The sequence below is a fragment of the Eurytemora carolleeae genome, unplaced genomic scaffold (assembly GCF_000591075.1).
Source record: "Eurytemora carolleeae unplaced genomic scaffold, Eaff_2.0 scaffold510, whole genome shotgun sequence".
Lineage (NCBI taxonomy): Eukaryota > Metazoa > Arthropoda > Copepoda > Calanoida > Temoridae > Eurytemora > Eurytemora carolleeae.
In genome coordinates, this window is record NW_019396395.1 from 104,873 (window position 1) to 121,006 (window position 16,134).

The 16,134-nt window shown below is 31.2% G+C and overlaps 1 protein-coding gene across 1 annotated transcript; it reads left to right on the forward strand.

Moving 5' to 3' along the window:
• The first annotated feature begins 499 nt into the window (after positions 1–499).
• LOC111702376 (L-threonine 3-dehydrogenase, mitochondrial) lies at positions 500–15,839 on the forward strand. Its single transcript, XM_023474042.1, has 14 exons — positions 500–745; positions 2,115–2,169; positions 3,764–3,812; positions 4,287–4,332; positions 5,891–5,973; positions 7,102–7,220; positions 8,041–8,156; positions 9,206–9,270; positions 9,482–9,592; positions 10,505–10,549; positions 10,926–11,025; positions 13,013–13,090; positions 13,757–13,848; positions 15,761–15,839. Exons 1-14 carry the CDS (start codon positions 692–694, stop codon positions 15,789–15,791), a joined length of 1,044 nt encoding a protein of 347 aa, XP_023329810.1. The 5' UTR covers positions 500–691; the 3' UTR covers positions 15,792–15,839.
• Positions 15,840–16,134: the final 295 nt, after the last annotated feature.

Here is a 16,134-nt window from a genome sequence, read left to right on the forward strand (position 1 = left end):
TAATTGACATATTAATAATGTTTAGTTAGAACACATTTCAGAAATATACAGTTACAATTGAGACAAAATCATGGGTCCACTGTTTTCCGGTTACCACTGTAGGAAGACGGAATTAAGCAATAGTTTTAGGTTAGACATGGTAAATTTTGATCTTCTGAAAGGGGAGGGATATAGGAAAGGAAATTGGAAGTTGAAGGGAGATGGACGGTGGGGGGCAACGGAAGGAGAGGGGGGGGGGTAGTATTCTAAGGTTAACTAGTCTATTCTGGAATCTGTTAACATTTTATAAATATTTTATACATCTGTTACTAAGTACTTTAAAATTTTAACAGGGTTACTCAGAATATTCATGTGTTTATCCCATAAATTTTCCATTTTAACTATAATGTTCTTTTTTACTTTGCCATATATGTACTTTGATTGGCAGCTTACCAAGATGTGCTTAATTCATTTCTGATAGAAAACCTTACTAATCGGACACGTAAAACTATTTTTTAAGAATGTTTTTTACATTTTATTCTTTCATAATTCTTTGAACTCCCTGTATTCCATGATGATGAGGCATATAGGTAACCTAGGTTTAACTACATGAAAGGTATAACACTTGTGCAGACTCAGCATTAAAACAGCTTCAAACCTCCAGTAGGGGCTTGGCTCGTCCGAAGGCCACTACTTTTTTGGCTTACAAGGCATGTCCGCATCAAGCATGAGACAAAATTTTCTCCGTTTTGACAAGCTGTTTAAGGTAAATTTTCAGCTTTATCCAACATTTAGAGGAAATACAGTGTTCAGAACTTTACACATTGCTCAGATTAATTCAGAGCGTTTCTAATATTCTTTTAAAAGATTAGGGTGTTTATAAATTTTCTTGTGAATAGGGTGTTTCCCATATTTTTGGGAAAAGTAAGGATATTAGGATGATCCCAATACTTTTCATGTAAATTAGGGTGATCCCAATACTTTTCATGTAAATTAGGGTGATCTCAATACTTTTCATGTAAATTAGGGTGATCCCAATATTTTTATGTAAATTAGGGTGATCCCAATACTTTTCTTTTAGATTAGGGTGATCCCAAAAGTTTTAATGTAAATTAGGATGCTTCCCATATATCTTTCATAGACATTAGAGTGTTACGAATATTTTTTTGTAAAGTAGGGGGGGATCCCAATACCTTTCATGGAGATTAGGTTAATCCCAATATTTTCCAGGTAAAAGCGGTGTCTCTAATAATTTTATGTAAATCAGGGTGTTAAAATTATGTAATTTGGATAAATTTAGGATATTCCCAATATGCTTTAGGTAAATAAATGAATTAAGTCTTTGCCACAAAATTTTCTAATCCCTATTTCTTTGTAACCTCAAGGTCAAAAACTTTGATATTTCATTTTAGATTGTTTGATATAACACAATTTAGTCTTTGAAATAGTTATAAGGTCTAAGACATTGGGTTGCAAAGTTATAGAAAAGAGAAAATCAAAGGTTTTGACAAAGACTTAAATTCTTTTGATAAACTTCAGCCAGATCCATTAAAAAAGAAATAAGACTATTAGATTTAAGGCTAGAGTTTAAATAGTACAATGAAGGTAAAACACAGAAATTGTTCAGTGTACCTCTTAACACAAACTCATGTCACTTAGTAAATCTAATGATATATAAAAAAAATTAAGCTGATGCTGCAGGGTTACTCAGAAAGGATGAGGCTTCAGATAAGATTGTACAGAATTTAGTCAACCTTTTTTGTTAAATTTTTGGTTTCCTACAGCTTTAATCTGTCTTTTTAATCTTGGCGGAAATTATCAGAATTCAGCATATTTTCAAGAAATTTAAATAAAGTCTACTTTAAGTCTCTTTAAATAGTCGTCTGTGGAACTGAACAGAAAGCTTTAAAGGATTTGTTCACTAACAACCAAATTGCATATAAAAAATGCAAAAAATGCAAAAACCTCAAAGTGAATTTAGCTTTAACAACACTAGCTGAAGCAGGTTTATATTTAAAAGCCCGGGTTACGCTTGGTATTTAAAAAAAAATGTCATTCGTGGGGTTTACCCATGGCCGGGTTTTATTCTATATTATGATTCCAATTTTCATTGCAAATAAGATTTTCGTTTTTAGGCAGAATGTCGTCTTTGTCATACAGGGAAGAGAGGACCAAACGTTCTCATTACAGGAAAATAAACGAAATCTTAAAAAAACTAAATCAAAGAATTTGTTTGAAGAATTTGAATTAAAGCCTGTATTGGAATAAATATGTTCGATCATTTTTTATATCTAATTCATATAAACTATCAAAAATATCGTAAAAACTGTATGTTCTATGATATTTAGATTTCAGAATAAAGTCCAACCAAATCTGTAAAATAACAAATACAAAAAATCTTCATTAAATTGAAAAGCTAAGGTTAACAAGGGCTCCTAATTTACAATCAATATCTTATAATCCGTCTTTGTCCACATATTTTTAAGGTCAATGCAAATATGGCTGCTATAGGGTGTCCCACGAAACATAAATAGTCTTCTTCCATAATTTGTTTAATTGTTTAATACCAAAGACAATAACAAAAATATTATATAGAAGTCATGTTATCGTAAAATTAATTTCAAAGTAAAATATATTTGAGAAAAAGATTTTTTAAACGAAATAAACTGCATAAAGCCTTTACTATCTAATACAGTGTATGGAAGACGACATTCAAAACTATTTACCAACTGTCATGTTCCGTGGGACACCCTGTATTTTATCAGCAAACAAAAGCCAACTAATAAGCTATAGATAAAGGAGCATGAATTAGGAAAAGTAAGGAGAGGCCAGTATTTTTTTAGGGTGACTTTGAAAAAAGGATAAGCTGATAAAATATTGGTAAAAATTATTTTATACTAATGTTTGTTTAATATAAAGAAGGTTATACTTTTTAAGTTAATCTTCAAATGAAAATAAAAAAGGTGTGTTCAAATAAAACGTCACACCTTAGCACAGGACTTTATTCAGTAAATTTTAACATTCATATAGAGAAAAGTCAAACACTGCAAAAAAAATACAATTAATTACATAATAATGATAAAAAAAATTTAAAGACAAAGGTCTTTGTTTAGATATCTCAAAAAAGAACTTTGCATAAAAAAAAATTAATTGAATATGAAAAAGTTTGTCTAAACTGCATTAATACAACTATAATGACAGTGAAGGAAAGGAATTTTTATTTTATTCCTAATAAAGTGGAATTTCCTTTAAAGCAATTTAAATCAAAATAATAAACTTATTTACATTAGCCGAAAAAAAACCCACAAAAGTAGAGGTTTCTGGACATTTAGTTCAGTGTGAATGGTGGTTTACATAATTCTGAGTATATTAAAATATAATCCCTCTGAAATTAGGCTCATAACCTGACATTAAAGATCTATTTTCAAAGGTTATATACTAACTTATAGGATTAAATATTTAAGAGCTCTTCTCAAGATAAAAATTCTCTCCTTGCCTTACACATTTTTACTTATGTAAAAAAAGTTAAACATTTTGACAAATTATATTAATATTATTAGCATAGGTCGTCCGGCTTAAAGAAGTATCTACAAAGTAATTAAAGAAGAAAAAATGTTATAACAGAAAGTTTTTCACATTTCACATTTATACTAAAATGATAGAGAAAAAATCAGGAAACCACCCTACATTTAAAGTATTGAGGTTCATCATGTTTAGACTGTAGGGCAGCTGATCAATTTTCCCCGCATTTTTGTTGAATAATAATTTGTTTGGTTTGGTAAAGGCGGGCTGGGACAGCTGGGAACCGGTTTAGCCCGTGAGCTGAGAGCCAGGTAATATTAAGATAAAGCTGACCCATTCATGACACCCTTGGTTCAACTTTCCGTTAGCGTCTAATCCAATTTGTAAATATAAATACATTTTTGGGCGGAAAATCCAAGGTGAGAAAACATTTAGGTTATGTATATCGATAACTAAACCATTAAAGACAACATTCATTACCTTATCTTTCTGAAATATAATTGAAATTAATTGTCAAAAACTTAATTTCCTGTACGACATTTTTTTATAAATCGTTTTTTTAGTTTAAAACGAGAGGTTCGTTTTAAAAAAGGATTGATTTTTTCTGAAAACGAAACGATCGATTTTAGAAAAAAAAGAAAATCGAAACAAAAAACTATAGTTTTTTCGATCGTTTTTAGAAAAGATTTACAACCCTAATTACTATATATAGGAAAACTAAAAGTGAACTATATGTAGATAGAAATCTATAAAAATATATTCATATTTATAAATATATATTATAGACACGGAGCAGAAACTGTAATTCTGTCTGATATCATTAAGCCTGAGGTAATATTTTAAACGTTTTTAAAAAAATTTAATGTTCTTAAAAATCTTAAATTATCCAATATCTATTATTTTTCCTTTCTTATTTAACAAATTAGAGTAGCTGAATTTTTTGCTCAAATTAGTTTATTTTGAGTTTATAAGAAATCTTGTTTTCCGAGGTTATAAAAAGCATCTAAAAAAAATTATAGTAAAAATATACCTCAATTTGTAATGGTTTGAGTGCTAGGGAAGTTTAGTAAATAAGTAAATTTTAACTCTGTAGCTTAAATAATCAAAAGGTTAGAGATAATTTTTTATTTTTGATGTCAAGCTAGGGTAAATACAAACATGTCAAGCTGGGGTAAATACAAACATACCAAACTAGGGTAAATACAAACATATCAAGCTAGGGTAAATACAAACATGTCAAGCTAGAGTAAATACAAATAGTCAAGCTAGGGTGAATAAAAACATGTCAAGCTAGGGTAAATACAAACATGTCAAGCTAGGGTAAATACAAACATGTCAAGCTAGGGTAAATACAAACATGTCAATTTAGGGTAAATACAAACATGTCAAGCTAGGGTAAATACAAACATGTCAATTTAGGGTAAATACAAACATGTCAAGTATTATAAACGTTAATTTTTTTCTCATTAAATCTAAGATACAGTCTTTTTTAAACACAGAAATTGTAATCAATTAATTAAATTTCAATTTTGAATAAAAATTAGAAGACAACTTTTAGACGAAATTTGCGACTTAAGATAGTCTAATATGCATTGGACACAACAATTTTGCAGTGTAAACAGACCCATTCCACAGTTCCACTTAATTAGAGATTTTAAAAGTTTTTAGCGGAATAGGGTTTGTCTAATGAAACTTTTTGCTTTGTGACAACATCAAATATACTTAAGTGTTTTTAAATAATTTCCTCTTTTTATTTCATAGTTTTCTTTGAACCATAATGGTGCAAACCTTTGACATTTGAAATATATGCTATGTGAGGACATCTTGCACTCTAAAAATATTGATTTTTTGAATTATTTTTTATTTAACAGAAAATATAATTCGTCCATATCAACAGAATGAATCGAAAAGAGTCTAAAATCGTTCTTTCTATTTCCTTAAATATTTGATGATGAGAGAGGGAGAGGTCTAAATTTCTCTGAAATGAATGCTACTATATGAAGGCCTGTAAAGCATTAGCAAAATTGTCACAAAGAAATAATTAAATATTTAAAACTTTTTATGAAACAAACAACTGCAGGGTTACCCACAAAGGATGAGACTGTAAAGACGACCCAAAACTTAAGAAATATAACAATTTAAAGCTTAATTTTTGGTGCCTTCGTTCAATTAAGTATAAATAAGTCGGTCAGGCCTGTAAGGAACCATGTATGTAAGAAAAGGGACAAAACAAATTCCGTTCAATCGTATCTGATGTCTCATCCTTCATGGGTAACCCTATATCATACATTTCAAATTTCATTATTATATAGTGTATATCTAGCATTCTCCTTTCATTTAAATGAGCATTTTCACCCATTAGATTTCTATGAAAACCTATAATATTAAGGAATCCGAGATTGCCAATGGGCCTTTTATCTTTGCTGATGTGCTGGACTTCAAGTGTCTTCAGGAAATAGTTGTCAACAAAAGGTATAAGAAATTTTCTCTCAAAAAACGTATTTTTATAGAGAGGTAAGAGCAAGGTTATAATGCAAGACAAGTTAATTGAAGTTGCGTAAACTTGCGCACATATTGAAACCAGTTCTCTCTGGGCGGAATTTGTAAACAAAAATAAATGCATCAGTGTTCGTTTAGTATTTTGATAATTCACATAATAGTTTCCTATGACCAGAATATTTCTTTGATTTTTTATGTGAAAGATGGATCCCTTGTCTTGAGTTTACATTACCGCCCAGAGACAGTACACTGTAGTACAAAAGATGCGTACACCTCTAGAATAACTTTCCCTGCATTATGAAAAATAAATTCATTTTCTTAGAGAGAAATGAGTACGTACTAAGGGTAAAGTTTTATATAAACTAGTCTAATTAAATTAATAAAATTCAATCTTTGCAATTACAGAGAATGTCTTTTTATAGTTTATATTATAAACGCTCCCAGTCGACAAATAAGTATAAAATAATAAAAGCGATACATGTATGTTTGTTAGACAAATAGGGATAGAATCAGCGCTGACCTTATTTAGTCGATGTTTAAAAAAATTGCCGATGTAAAGTACTGGTGAAAAAAATGTACACGTGCCTATCTTTAGTTTTGTTAATTTCCTTTCAGCATCTCCACTTTTCAAATCAATTATTAAAACATTTTGAATATTGTAAATTTCCATTATTAAATAGTTGGACACCCTTCAAACCATTAGCTGTACCTGCCTTATGTAAGGCACTACAAAATAAAAAGCAAAAAATACTCTAAGGAAACTTTGAAACCCAACGTCGAAGATCTTTGATATTTCAAGCTATGAATCATGTAAGATCAGATAATTCAAGTTTGAAATATTTGCAAAGGTTGCAAAGATATAGGGATTAGTAGATTAGATAAATTATGTTCTAGAATTGATTGGATTGTTCATTTCTCTGCACTAGATATAGGGATTAGTAGATTAGATAAATTATGTTCTAGAATTGATTGGATTGTTCATTTCTCTGCACTAAATATAGGGATTAGTAGATTAGATAAATGATGTTCTAGAATTGATTGGATTGTTCATTTCTCTGCACTAGATATAGGGATTAGTAGATTAGATAAATTATGTTCTAGAATTGATTGGATTGTTCATTTCTCTGCACTTCTATCTGCTGTGGGAGAAAACAACGTACCCTTGGCAGTCAGGGTAAACATAGAGGGACTTCATAATGTTATGGAGCTTTCTAAACAATGTAAGATTTATAAATTTTGATAATTTTCTAATTTAAAATAAATTCCAAAACCCTCTCATTAGAGGATAGTTATAGGGCTAAAAGTTTTAAAATAAAAATAAAACATCCATTTACTTGATGAACCGTCTGTTACGCACATTTAGCTAAATGTTAATTGATTCAACCCTACTCAGAAAAGAAGATTAAAAGATGTTTAAAGATGGCAATGCCCAATTCACAACGGTACCCTTAAAAGTCTTTTTCTGATCAAGTATGAATTAAATATAAATGTTTATGATTTTAAAAATGTATCATTTTTCTCTCAAACAAATTAGAATCAATGTATCATTTGTATCATTTACTCTCAGACAAATTTCCATTGATTCTAATTTGTCTGAGAGTAAATGACATTGCTTTTTAAAGAGGGGATTCAATGATAAACCCGACGGCTTGCGGATTTTGCGGATTTTTTTTTGCCTTTGTAGATTTTCAAAGTATCTTTCAATGAAAATATCCCGGCGGGATTAAATGAAAATTGTTGCATACCAAAAAAACAGCTTTTTATACAGAAATGGAAATTTAAACCCTGGAGGGTTTATCATTAAATCTTTGTCAAAAATAACAAATTATTTTTATTATTTATTATTATTTTTAAAAGGGGCGGGATTAAATAAAAATTGTTGCATACCAAAAATTCAGGTTTTATGAAGGAATGATTATTTTTACTTCTGAATTCTCTAAAAATGCAATATTCCCATTTTTCCTGCAGGAAAGCATACATGGAACTGATCAGACTTTAACGCTTTTAAATTACACTTACACAATCCTTTAAATCTGTCAGATAAGCTGAAGCTGTTTGTACCAAGTACTATTGGAGCTTTTGGTCCTGAGTCCCCACGCAATCCAACCCCAAATCTTTGTATCCAGAGACCAAAAACCATCTATGGGGTATCCAAGGTAACTAAGGCTGTTAGAGTTTAAAACTGAAAAGTTGTTGCTTAAAATGAGTGTTTTTACGGTCTAAGTCGTATGTTGCAATTTTCTCAATTTGCATGGACGCTAAGTTATTCGGTATGAGACGTCTTTAACAATTTTCTCCTTATAGACGCAACAGATAGAAATAAGATTAGAAACGATCAAAAGCGCTTTTTTATTGCATTAAGCCTATACCCCCTTTCAATTTTTCGCGAACACTCCCTTTAATGGTTAACAACATATAAAAAAATTGAATAAGAAAATTAGAAAAAATTATTAGGGCTTATCTTTATTAAGGAATTATGGAAGAGAAAGGAATTGAGTCTTTACCATAAAAGCTTAATGGAGTACAGATTTTATATTTAAAACTTATTTTATTCTACCTAACAGATTTAATAGTTTGAAATATCAAAAGTCTACAATATTGGGTTTCAAAGATCTATGGATTAGACATTTTTTTGACAAAAACTCAATTCCTTTTCAATTGATGATTTCACTGTTTTTTCTTCTTAAAATATACAATAAATAGACAATACTCTGGGCTATCTTCTATAAAAAAATATTTTTTGTTAAGTCTGATCCATTAATATGTTTATTATTTACTATGTTATTGATTATTTGATTTGTTAAATAGACTGCAAGCCCAGGATTCAAAAGCTTAGACTCGAGTTTTAATTCTTTAAACCCAGGGTTAAGGCTTTATCTTAGACCCAACTTATGAACCAGCTGACAACAGCTTGTGACACATGTGACATGAAAAACAGCTTCTAGCCCTTAGACTCGGATTAGGAAGTTAGGCCTGATGAAAAAAACATCTTAGTTGGTTTCAGTGAAGAATTATTCTCATTATTGAGTCTTATTCTAATGAAATACAGAAATCTGAAAATTCCAACCATGAAAATCCATCAAGTACAATATTAAACCATTTTATTAAACCCAGCTCTGTGGGAAAAGTCTTTTATACTACTTTGGCTAACTATAAAACAAATTTCCTTGACATTCCTTTAGAAAAAGAAAAATATGAAATGTAGGTTCATGCTGAGCTGCTTGGAGAATATTACAACAAGAGATTTAACCTGGATTTTAGGTGTCTGAGGTAAGCATAAAGAAAGATAAAAAAGAATTTTTTGCAAATTAAACTCTTTATACATTACACTTTCCTGATTGCGGAATAGATTGAACTGGAAATATTAAACTTTAGGGATTTAACTAAAAAGCCTTAGATTTAGCGAATAACACTTTGATGCAAAATAAATAATACTTTTCAAAATTTGATTATTAAACAATAATAACTAATAAATCGATAGGTTTCCTGGAATCATCTCTTACGATTCTCACCCTGGTGGTGGAACTACTGACTACGCAGTGCAGATCTTTCATGATGCCATCACCACCGGCAAACATCATTGCTATCTTAGGTATCTAACCATTTTCCAACCACTGGAAACATTATTGTTATCTTATGTATCTAAAACCCTTCACCTACCACTGGTAAAATTGATTGCTATCTTAGTTGTCACCTTTTCCTACCAATGGAAAACATAATTGTTATCTTAGGTATCTAACCCTTTAACCACCACTGGAAAACATTATTGCCATCTCAGGTATCCTATTCCTACCACTGGCAAACATTATTGCTATCTTACGTATCTAACCCTTTTCCTTCCACCGGCAAACATTATTGTGCTATCTTAGGTATCTAACCCTTTTCCCACCACTGCACTCAAACATCACTGTGCTATCTTAGTTATCTAACCCCTGTCCTATCATTGGCAAACATCACTGTGCTATCTTAGGTATCTAAACCCTGTCCTACCATTGTCAAACATCATTGTGCTATCTTAGTTATCTANGAGGTATCCTATTTCTACCACTGGCAAGCATTATTGCTATCTTAGTTATCTAACCCTTCTCCTACCACATTGCAAGCATCATTGTAATCTTAGGTAGCTCACCCGTTTCCCACCACTGGCAAACATAATTGCCAACTCAGGTATTCTATTCCTACCACTGGAAAACATTATTGCTATCTTATTTACCAGACCTTTTCTTACTATTGGCAAGCATTGTTATCTTAGCTATCTAACCCTTCTCCTACCACATGGCAAACACCATTGTAATCTTAGGTAGCTCACCCTTTTCCCATCACTGGCAAATATAATTGCTATCTTAGGTATCTAACCCTATTGCCAACACTAGCAAACATTATTGCTATTATTGCTATTCCCACCAGCTTAAACACATTATACATACATGATTATCATATTGTACTGTGTGATCACTAAAAATGTTATTATCTATTAAAATCGGACTACATAAATTCTTTTTAGGCCAGATACAAGACTTCCCATGATGTACATTGATGACTGTCTAAGGTATTTTTCTTATGCAATTTTTCCTTTTTTTATATAAAATCCTGCATTGTTAAATAGAACACAATTTTGAAGACCTCCTTTTAAATAGTCGCATGTCTAATTTACAAAGGTACCCTTTAATTCTTTATCTGAGTCACTGAAGAATATATCAATAAACAAGAATATTTTTATAATTTTTGTCAGGGAAAGGTTTAAAGGGTACCATTGTGAATTGTGCATACCCTTATTTTACAAGGATTTTAACTTGAAATTACGCTACAGTATCAGTAAATTTTGCAATACTTTTTCAAAGATGGGCAAGAATATCTTTACAATGAAATATTTAAAGTTAGGCTGCAAAAAGTTGTAAAAAAGTAAAAATGTAAAATTTGACTAGATCGACCATAGAGTTCATGTTAGCGCCTACAGACAAGCTTAGCACTAGAACCTACAATGTTCATGCAATGAGCTTTACACCAGAAGAACTCTTCAATGAGGTGGGTATATCTAATAATACTTCATAATAGCAATTATCCAATTATCCCAGGACTTTCACAACTTGACTTGATTGAGGAACTATAATTTGAATGGGTTCACCTAATTAGGGTAAAATACCTAAAATCGTAATTTACGACTAAGCGTGGGTAAACGACGGGAGCAACTAGGAGTACTCTGGACAAGGCTGGGTTCTCAAGCTATCTTAATATTAGTTAATGATACAACAGAATTTAACAGTTTTACCAAACAATCGTTCAGTGAGAAAAGAAGCAAAATAGATCGAAAATTAACGATAATTTTGAGAACGATCCGAATTACTTTTATTTAAACGATTGAAAAAAAACGAAGAAAATGGGCCGTTCACAGAAGATGGACGAAGGATATGAAAAAATGTTGATCGTGCCCATCTCTAGTAGTTGAACTACACGAGGTGATACACGTAAACCTCTCTTTTCTTCAAACATTTTTTTCAATTATCGGGAGTGTTTGCGAAAATGAAATCGGGTATGGGCTTACGGCGAAAAAAAAAACGTTTTCATCGCTACTAATCTTACTTCTATCTTTTGCGTCTATAAGGAGAAAATTGTTAAAAACGACTTATACTGAAGAACAAAGCATTAATACAAATTCAGAAAGTTTCAAAAATTCTTAATTCTAAACAATTTTGTAGATGGTTAAAAATATCAGTTAAAATGTTTACAAAATCAAACTTCTTAATGACATCTCTAAGTAAAGTAGTAATCGCTATTTTTCGGTCTATTTGTTTTTCTGACCATAATTCAATAACCCATTGGAAAAATATGCCTCAAATTTTGATTTAATAACACGTTATTACAAGCACCACGGAATGATCTTAGCTTGGCTTAAAATATAGTTTGGAGCTAGTTTATAATAAACGAATATAAGAAGCCCGCTTTGTATTTGAGCTATCACTGTCTATTGCAAGTTTCAATTGTAATTTTATTAAACTGCCAAATTTCAAGATAAAGATGTTAAATTTGATTAATACAGAATTTTCGTGCCAAAAGAGTTCAATCGTAAAGGCGCTTTAATTTTGCAATGAAGTATTTAAATGAAATTAAAATTCAAGAGTCAATTTTTAAATTCTGAAATATCCCAGGTAAATTTGATCATGCATAATATGATTCATCGGAAATTTGTTGTAGATATTCAGCATTTAAAATTTTATAAGAAAAAGCTTATAAGGATCCAGGGCTTAGACTTAATTACTCACAAAAAATGTGTCTTTACTATTAAATTATGAGTCCAAAGGATAACTAAATGTCTTGTCATTCAAAGGTGTCTGTGTCTGATTCTCAACGGTACACTTACAAATTTTGTTGTTTTTCTTGGTTTAAAAGTGTTTGACTTTAAATATATATTTGCAGAAAAACCAAATTTGAAAATAATTAGTTTTCAAAATAAAAAAAGAAATTAATATCTCATTCATACGGGATTGGACAAAGGTTTAAAGTGTACCGTTGTGAATTGGGCATTGTCATCTTTGCTAGAGGTTCACTCTAATTGACAAATAACATTTTTCTCTGGGGAAAAATCATTGAGATATCCTTTTTTTGGTTTTTCTTCGGTGGTAGGCGATTATAACAATTTATAATGAAGACGACTTTTGATTTCAATTATGATTTATTTAAAGCTTTTAAACAGCATGGATACAGAAAAACATAGAATCAAAGATTAATTAATTAAAAAAGCTGCTCTTTATTTACTTGAAAACTTGTAATTCAAAAAAAGTTTGTTAACAATTAAAAATTTAAAAAAAAAAGTCTTCATCATATTGATACAATCGCCTACCATTGTAACTGAATGCAGATAATGTTCAATTTCTATTTTTTTTAAAAAGAATCGTGCTATTATACAGCAAAGAGAATTTATATCTGGAAAGAATATCGACGAGATTGCTTTCTTAATTTAACTGAGATTAGGGATTAAATCTAAAAGCACCTTTAATTTATTTAATGAATTAAGGTGAGAAAGTGGGTTCCTGAGTTAGAGATTGAATATAATCCAGATGCTAGGCAGAAAATTGCTGATACTTGGCCCATGGTAAAGTCAACAATTCTCAATCATTTTATTCTTAAATCATTTTTAAAAATAATTTATTTGGTTTGGTCCGGTAAAAATGTTTTGCATATGAAATGAAAGATGATGATTTGAAAAATTAAAATAATGTAGCTGGCATGAGATTCAGACAGCCATGAAAATCATGCATCTGTGTTCACGACCGCGTCAACTTGTGTCGCAACACAATATGGCTTATTGAACTAGACAGAAGCAGAACCCCAAATTTATGCGACATTACTATTACGACTTTGTGACCACGTAGCTCCTCTAGTTTAATTTTACTGTATGAGTAAAGTACATTTATTCGGTTGCAAGAAATTCAAAATATTTTTGTGTTATATAATCGGGAAAATATAAGATTTCAATCTTGCTTGTTATTTACTTTATTTTGATCCGTCGTCACAAAAAAAATGAAATTTTTAAGGAAAAATTTGAATCCACTTGTTTTATCACAGAAAACTCCGATTCATTTCAAGTACTAGGTCGACTTTGAACCTTCTAGAGCAAGCTGTACGGATAATATATTGCAAAACGGGAAGTGTATTTATTGTTCATTTGGTGCACCAAATGAACAATACACTTCTTGTGAAATGTCTATGATATTGCAGTTATAGTTGAAGTGTCTGTCAAATGAGTGTTAAATTTCAGGTGTTTGATGATAGTATTGCCAGACAGGATTGGGGTTGGAAACCCAGTATACCCCTGGATAGTCTAGTAGAGATCATGATTACAAACCTCAGGTTATAATATTCAGAATAGGTTATTGTATACGCGGTAAGACAAATCTGTCTTATACAAATGCAGGGTAGACACTGAACTCCAACCTTCGAGTGTGCGAGGTCCAGATTTTTCTTTTGTACATGACCATGGGTTAGGTTAAGTTATGACACTTTCTGTGCCGAGCGCTGCGGCTAGGATTCAATCTCGATCTACAAATGTCATCCCCCCCTTAATCATGCTTTTAATTAAGCGCGGCAGTGAAGTCTTCCCCAACTCGCACACTCGAAGGTTGGAGTTCAGCGTCTGCCCAAATGCAGTATCGTCTGCAATTACAAAGCATGTATAGTAATATGGTAGGGCGGGCTGCGTCTATTTCATACTCCTTGGCATTAACAGAGTGAACTGTAGTTTTGGGAGAAATGTAAACAAATATCTTCCTAAGCAGCACTTGTTCTAAAAATCATGGAACGCATTCTATTTTTTTCGAGACTTTTGAAGGACTCGGTAAAAATCTGAGAATTTAATTAATATTTGAATTTGGATTTGCTTTTATTAATAGAGTTCAAATGGTTAACATTTTAAATATTTAATATCAAATATTAAAATGAATAGATTGGTTTAGTTATATATACGAAAGATTTTACCCAGCAGGCCGAGGGAGGGAACCCCGGGACGCCTTGAGCCTATAACCCTGCAGACAAGAGCCTCCCAGATTTGCTAGGCAGACCGAGCCTCTGCTATGCAGTAACGAGCCTTCGCCATGCAGACCGAACCTTTGCCATGCAGACCGAGCCTCAGCTATCCAGTAAATGAGCCTTCGCTGTACAGAAGTACTTTTTAAAACTCTTGTTTCGTATGTATAATAAAATGTTTTTGGCAATTCTGTCGACATAGTGGCCTAAGAGGTTTCTCAAAAATGATAAGTTTTTATCAATTAGCTTAAATAGGGCCTAATTATGACTAATAAAGTGGTATTTAAAACTTTAAACATTTTTTTACACGAAAAGGAAACTATTTAGAGAAAAAAATTTGAATTGAATTTCATTTCATCTTTTATAATCTTTGATTTAAGCTATACCTTTTTTTGTAGTTCAAATTAAATCTTGAAAATGTGTATCATTTATTTAAATCTTATCATTTTTCAAAAAAAGGTATCAATTAATTCAAAGATTATAACAAAACAAACTAAGTTTACTCAAGAAATATTTCTCCAAATATCTTCCTTTCTGCGTAAGAAATGTTTAAAGTTTTAGTATAAATCTTATAAAACCACTTTATGAGTTCATATATGTTTCTAATCATGACAATCAAAAAATATTTCTAATCTTTAGTAAAATTCTTATGCCACTACGTCAAAAAAAATTGTTTAAATTTTGTATTACACATAAAAACCAAGATTTTAAAAAAGCTGTGCTGTAGAGTGGAGGCTCATTTACTGCATAGCAGAGGCACGGTCTGCATAGCGGAGGCTTGGTCTGCATAATTGAGGCTCGAACTGCCTTGCAAATCTGGGAGGCTTGTGTCTGCATAGTGGCCGGAGGCTCATGGCGTCCGGGGGTTCCCTCCCTCGCAGGCCTAGGGCTGGGTGTGTTCCTATTTTTTAAGCGTTTGTTCTAGAAGAAGGACTTTCAGCTAAATTGTTCGTTCATCGTTCATTCTTTTTCCAAAATTGTTCCATTCCCGTTCCGTTCCGTTTAACAAATTACCGTTGGTTCCACAACGTGTTAAATTTTAAAATGTTCCAATGATTTTAAGAACGCTTTCTATGCGTTTGTTCTTTTTTCCGGAACAATGCCACCATTCTTTGGATAATTGTTCCTGTGAAAGAATGATTGTTCAAAGAAACAATACCAAAACCTGGGCAGGGGCGTGTCTATTGTCTACTGTCTAGATATAACATTGTTTATTTATCTTAAGAACATGTTTTTTTAGGAGGTTGTATAAAGAGAAAGAAAAGGCGTAAATCATTTGTAATTTTGTGTGATATAATAAATTGTTTAATTTTTGTGTATTTTCATTGCATCATCTCCAGATATTGAATCTTTGGTCATATATAATGTGTTCAAACAACTAAGTATATAAGTTAATAAGGTGGATAAAATGTAAATTTGTTTTAAGCTACTCAATTATGTACAGCATATTGTACAACTAAGTACAAGTTAATAAGGTGGATAAATTGTAAATTTGATTTTAAACTAATCAATTATGTACAGCATATTGTACAACTAAGTATACAAGTTAATAAGGTGGATAAATTGTAAATTTGATTTTAAACTAATCAATTATGTACAGCATATTGTACAACT

Bases quoted from the DNA above. Each gene is read 5' to 3' on its own strand.
- LOC111702376 (XM_023474042.1), top strand. From the start codon at position 692: ATGTCCGCATCAAGCATGAGACAAAATTTTCTCCGTTTTGACAAGCTG. The intron at 10,550-10,925 runs GTATTTTTCTTA...AAATTTGACTAG, and splicing joins TACATTGATGACTGTCTAAG to ATCGACCATAGAGTTCATGT. The intron at 13,849-15,760 runs GTTATAATATTC...ATGTTTTTTTAG, and splicing joins ATCATGATTACAAACCTCAG to GAGGTTGTATAAAGAGAAAG.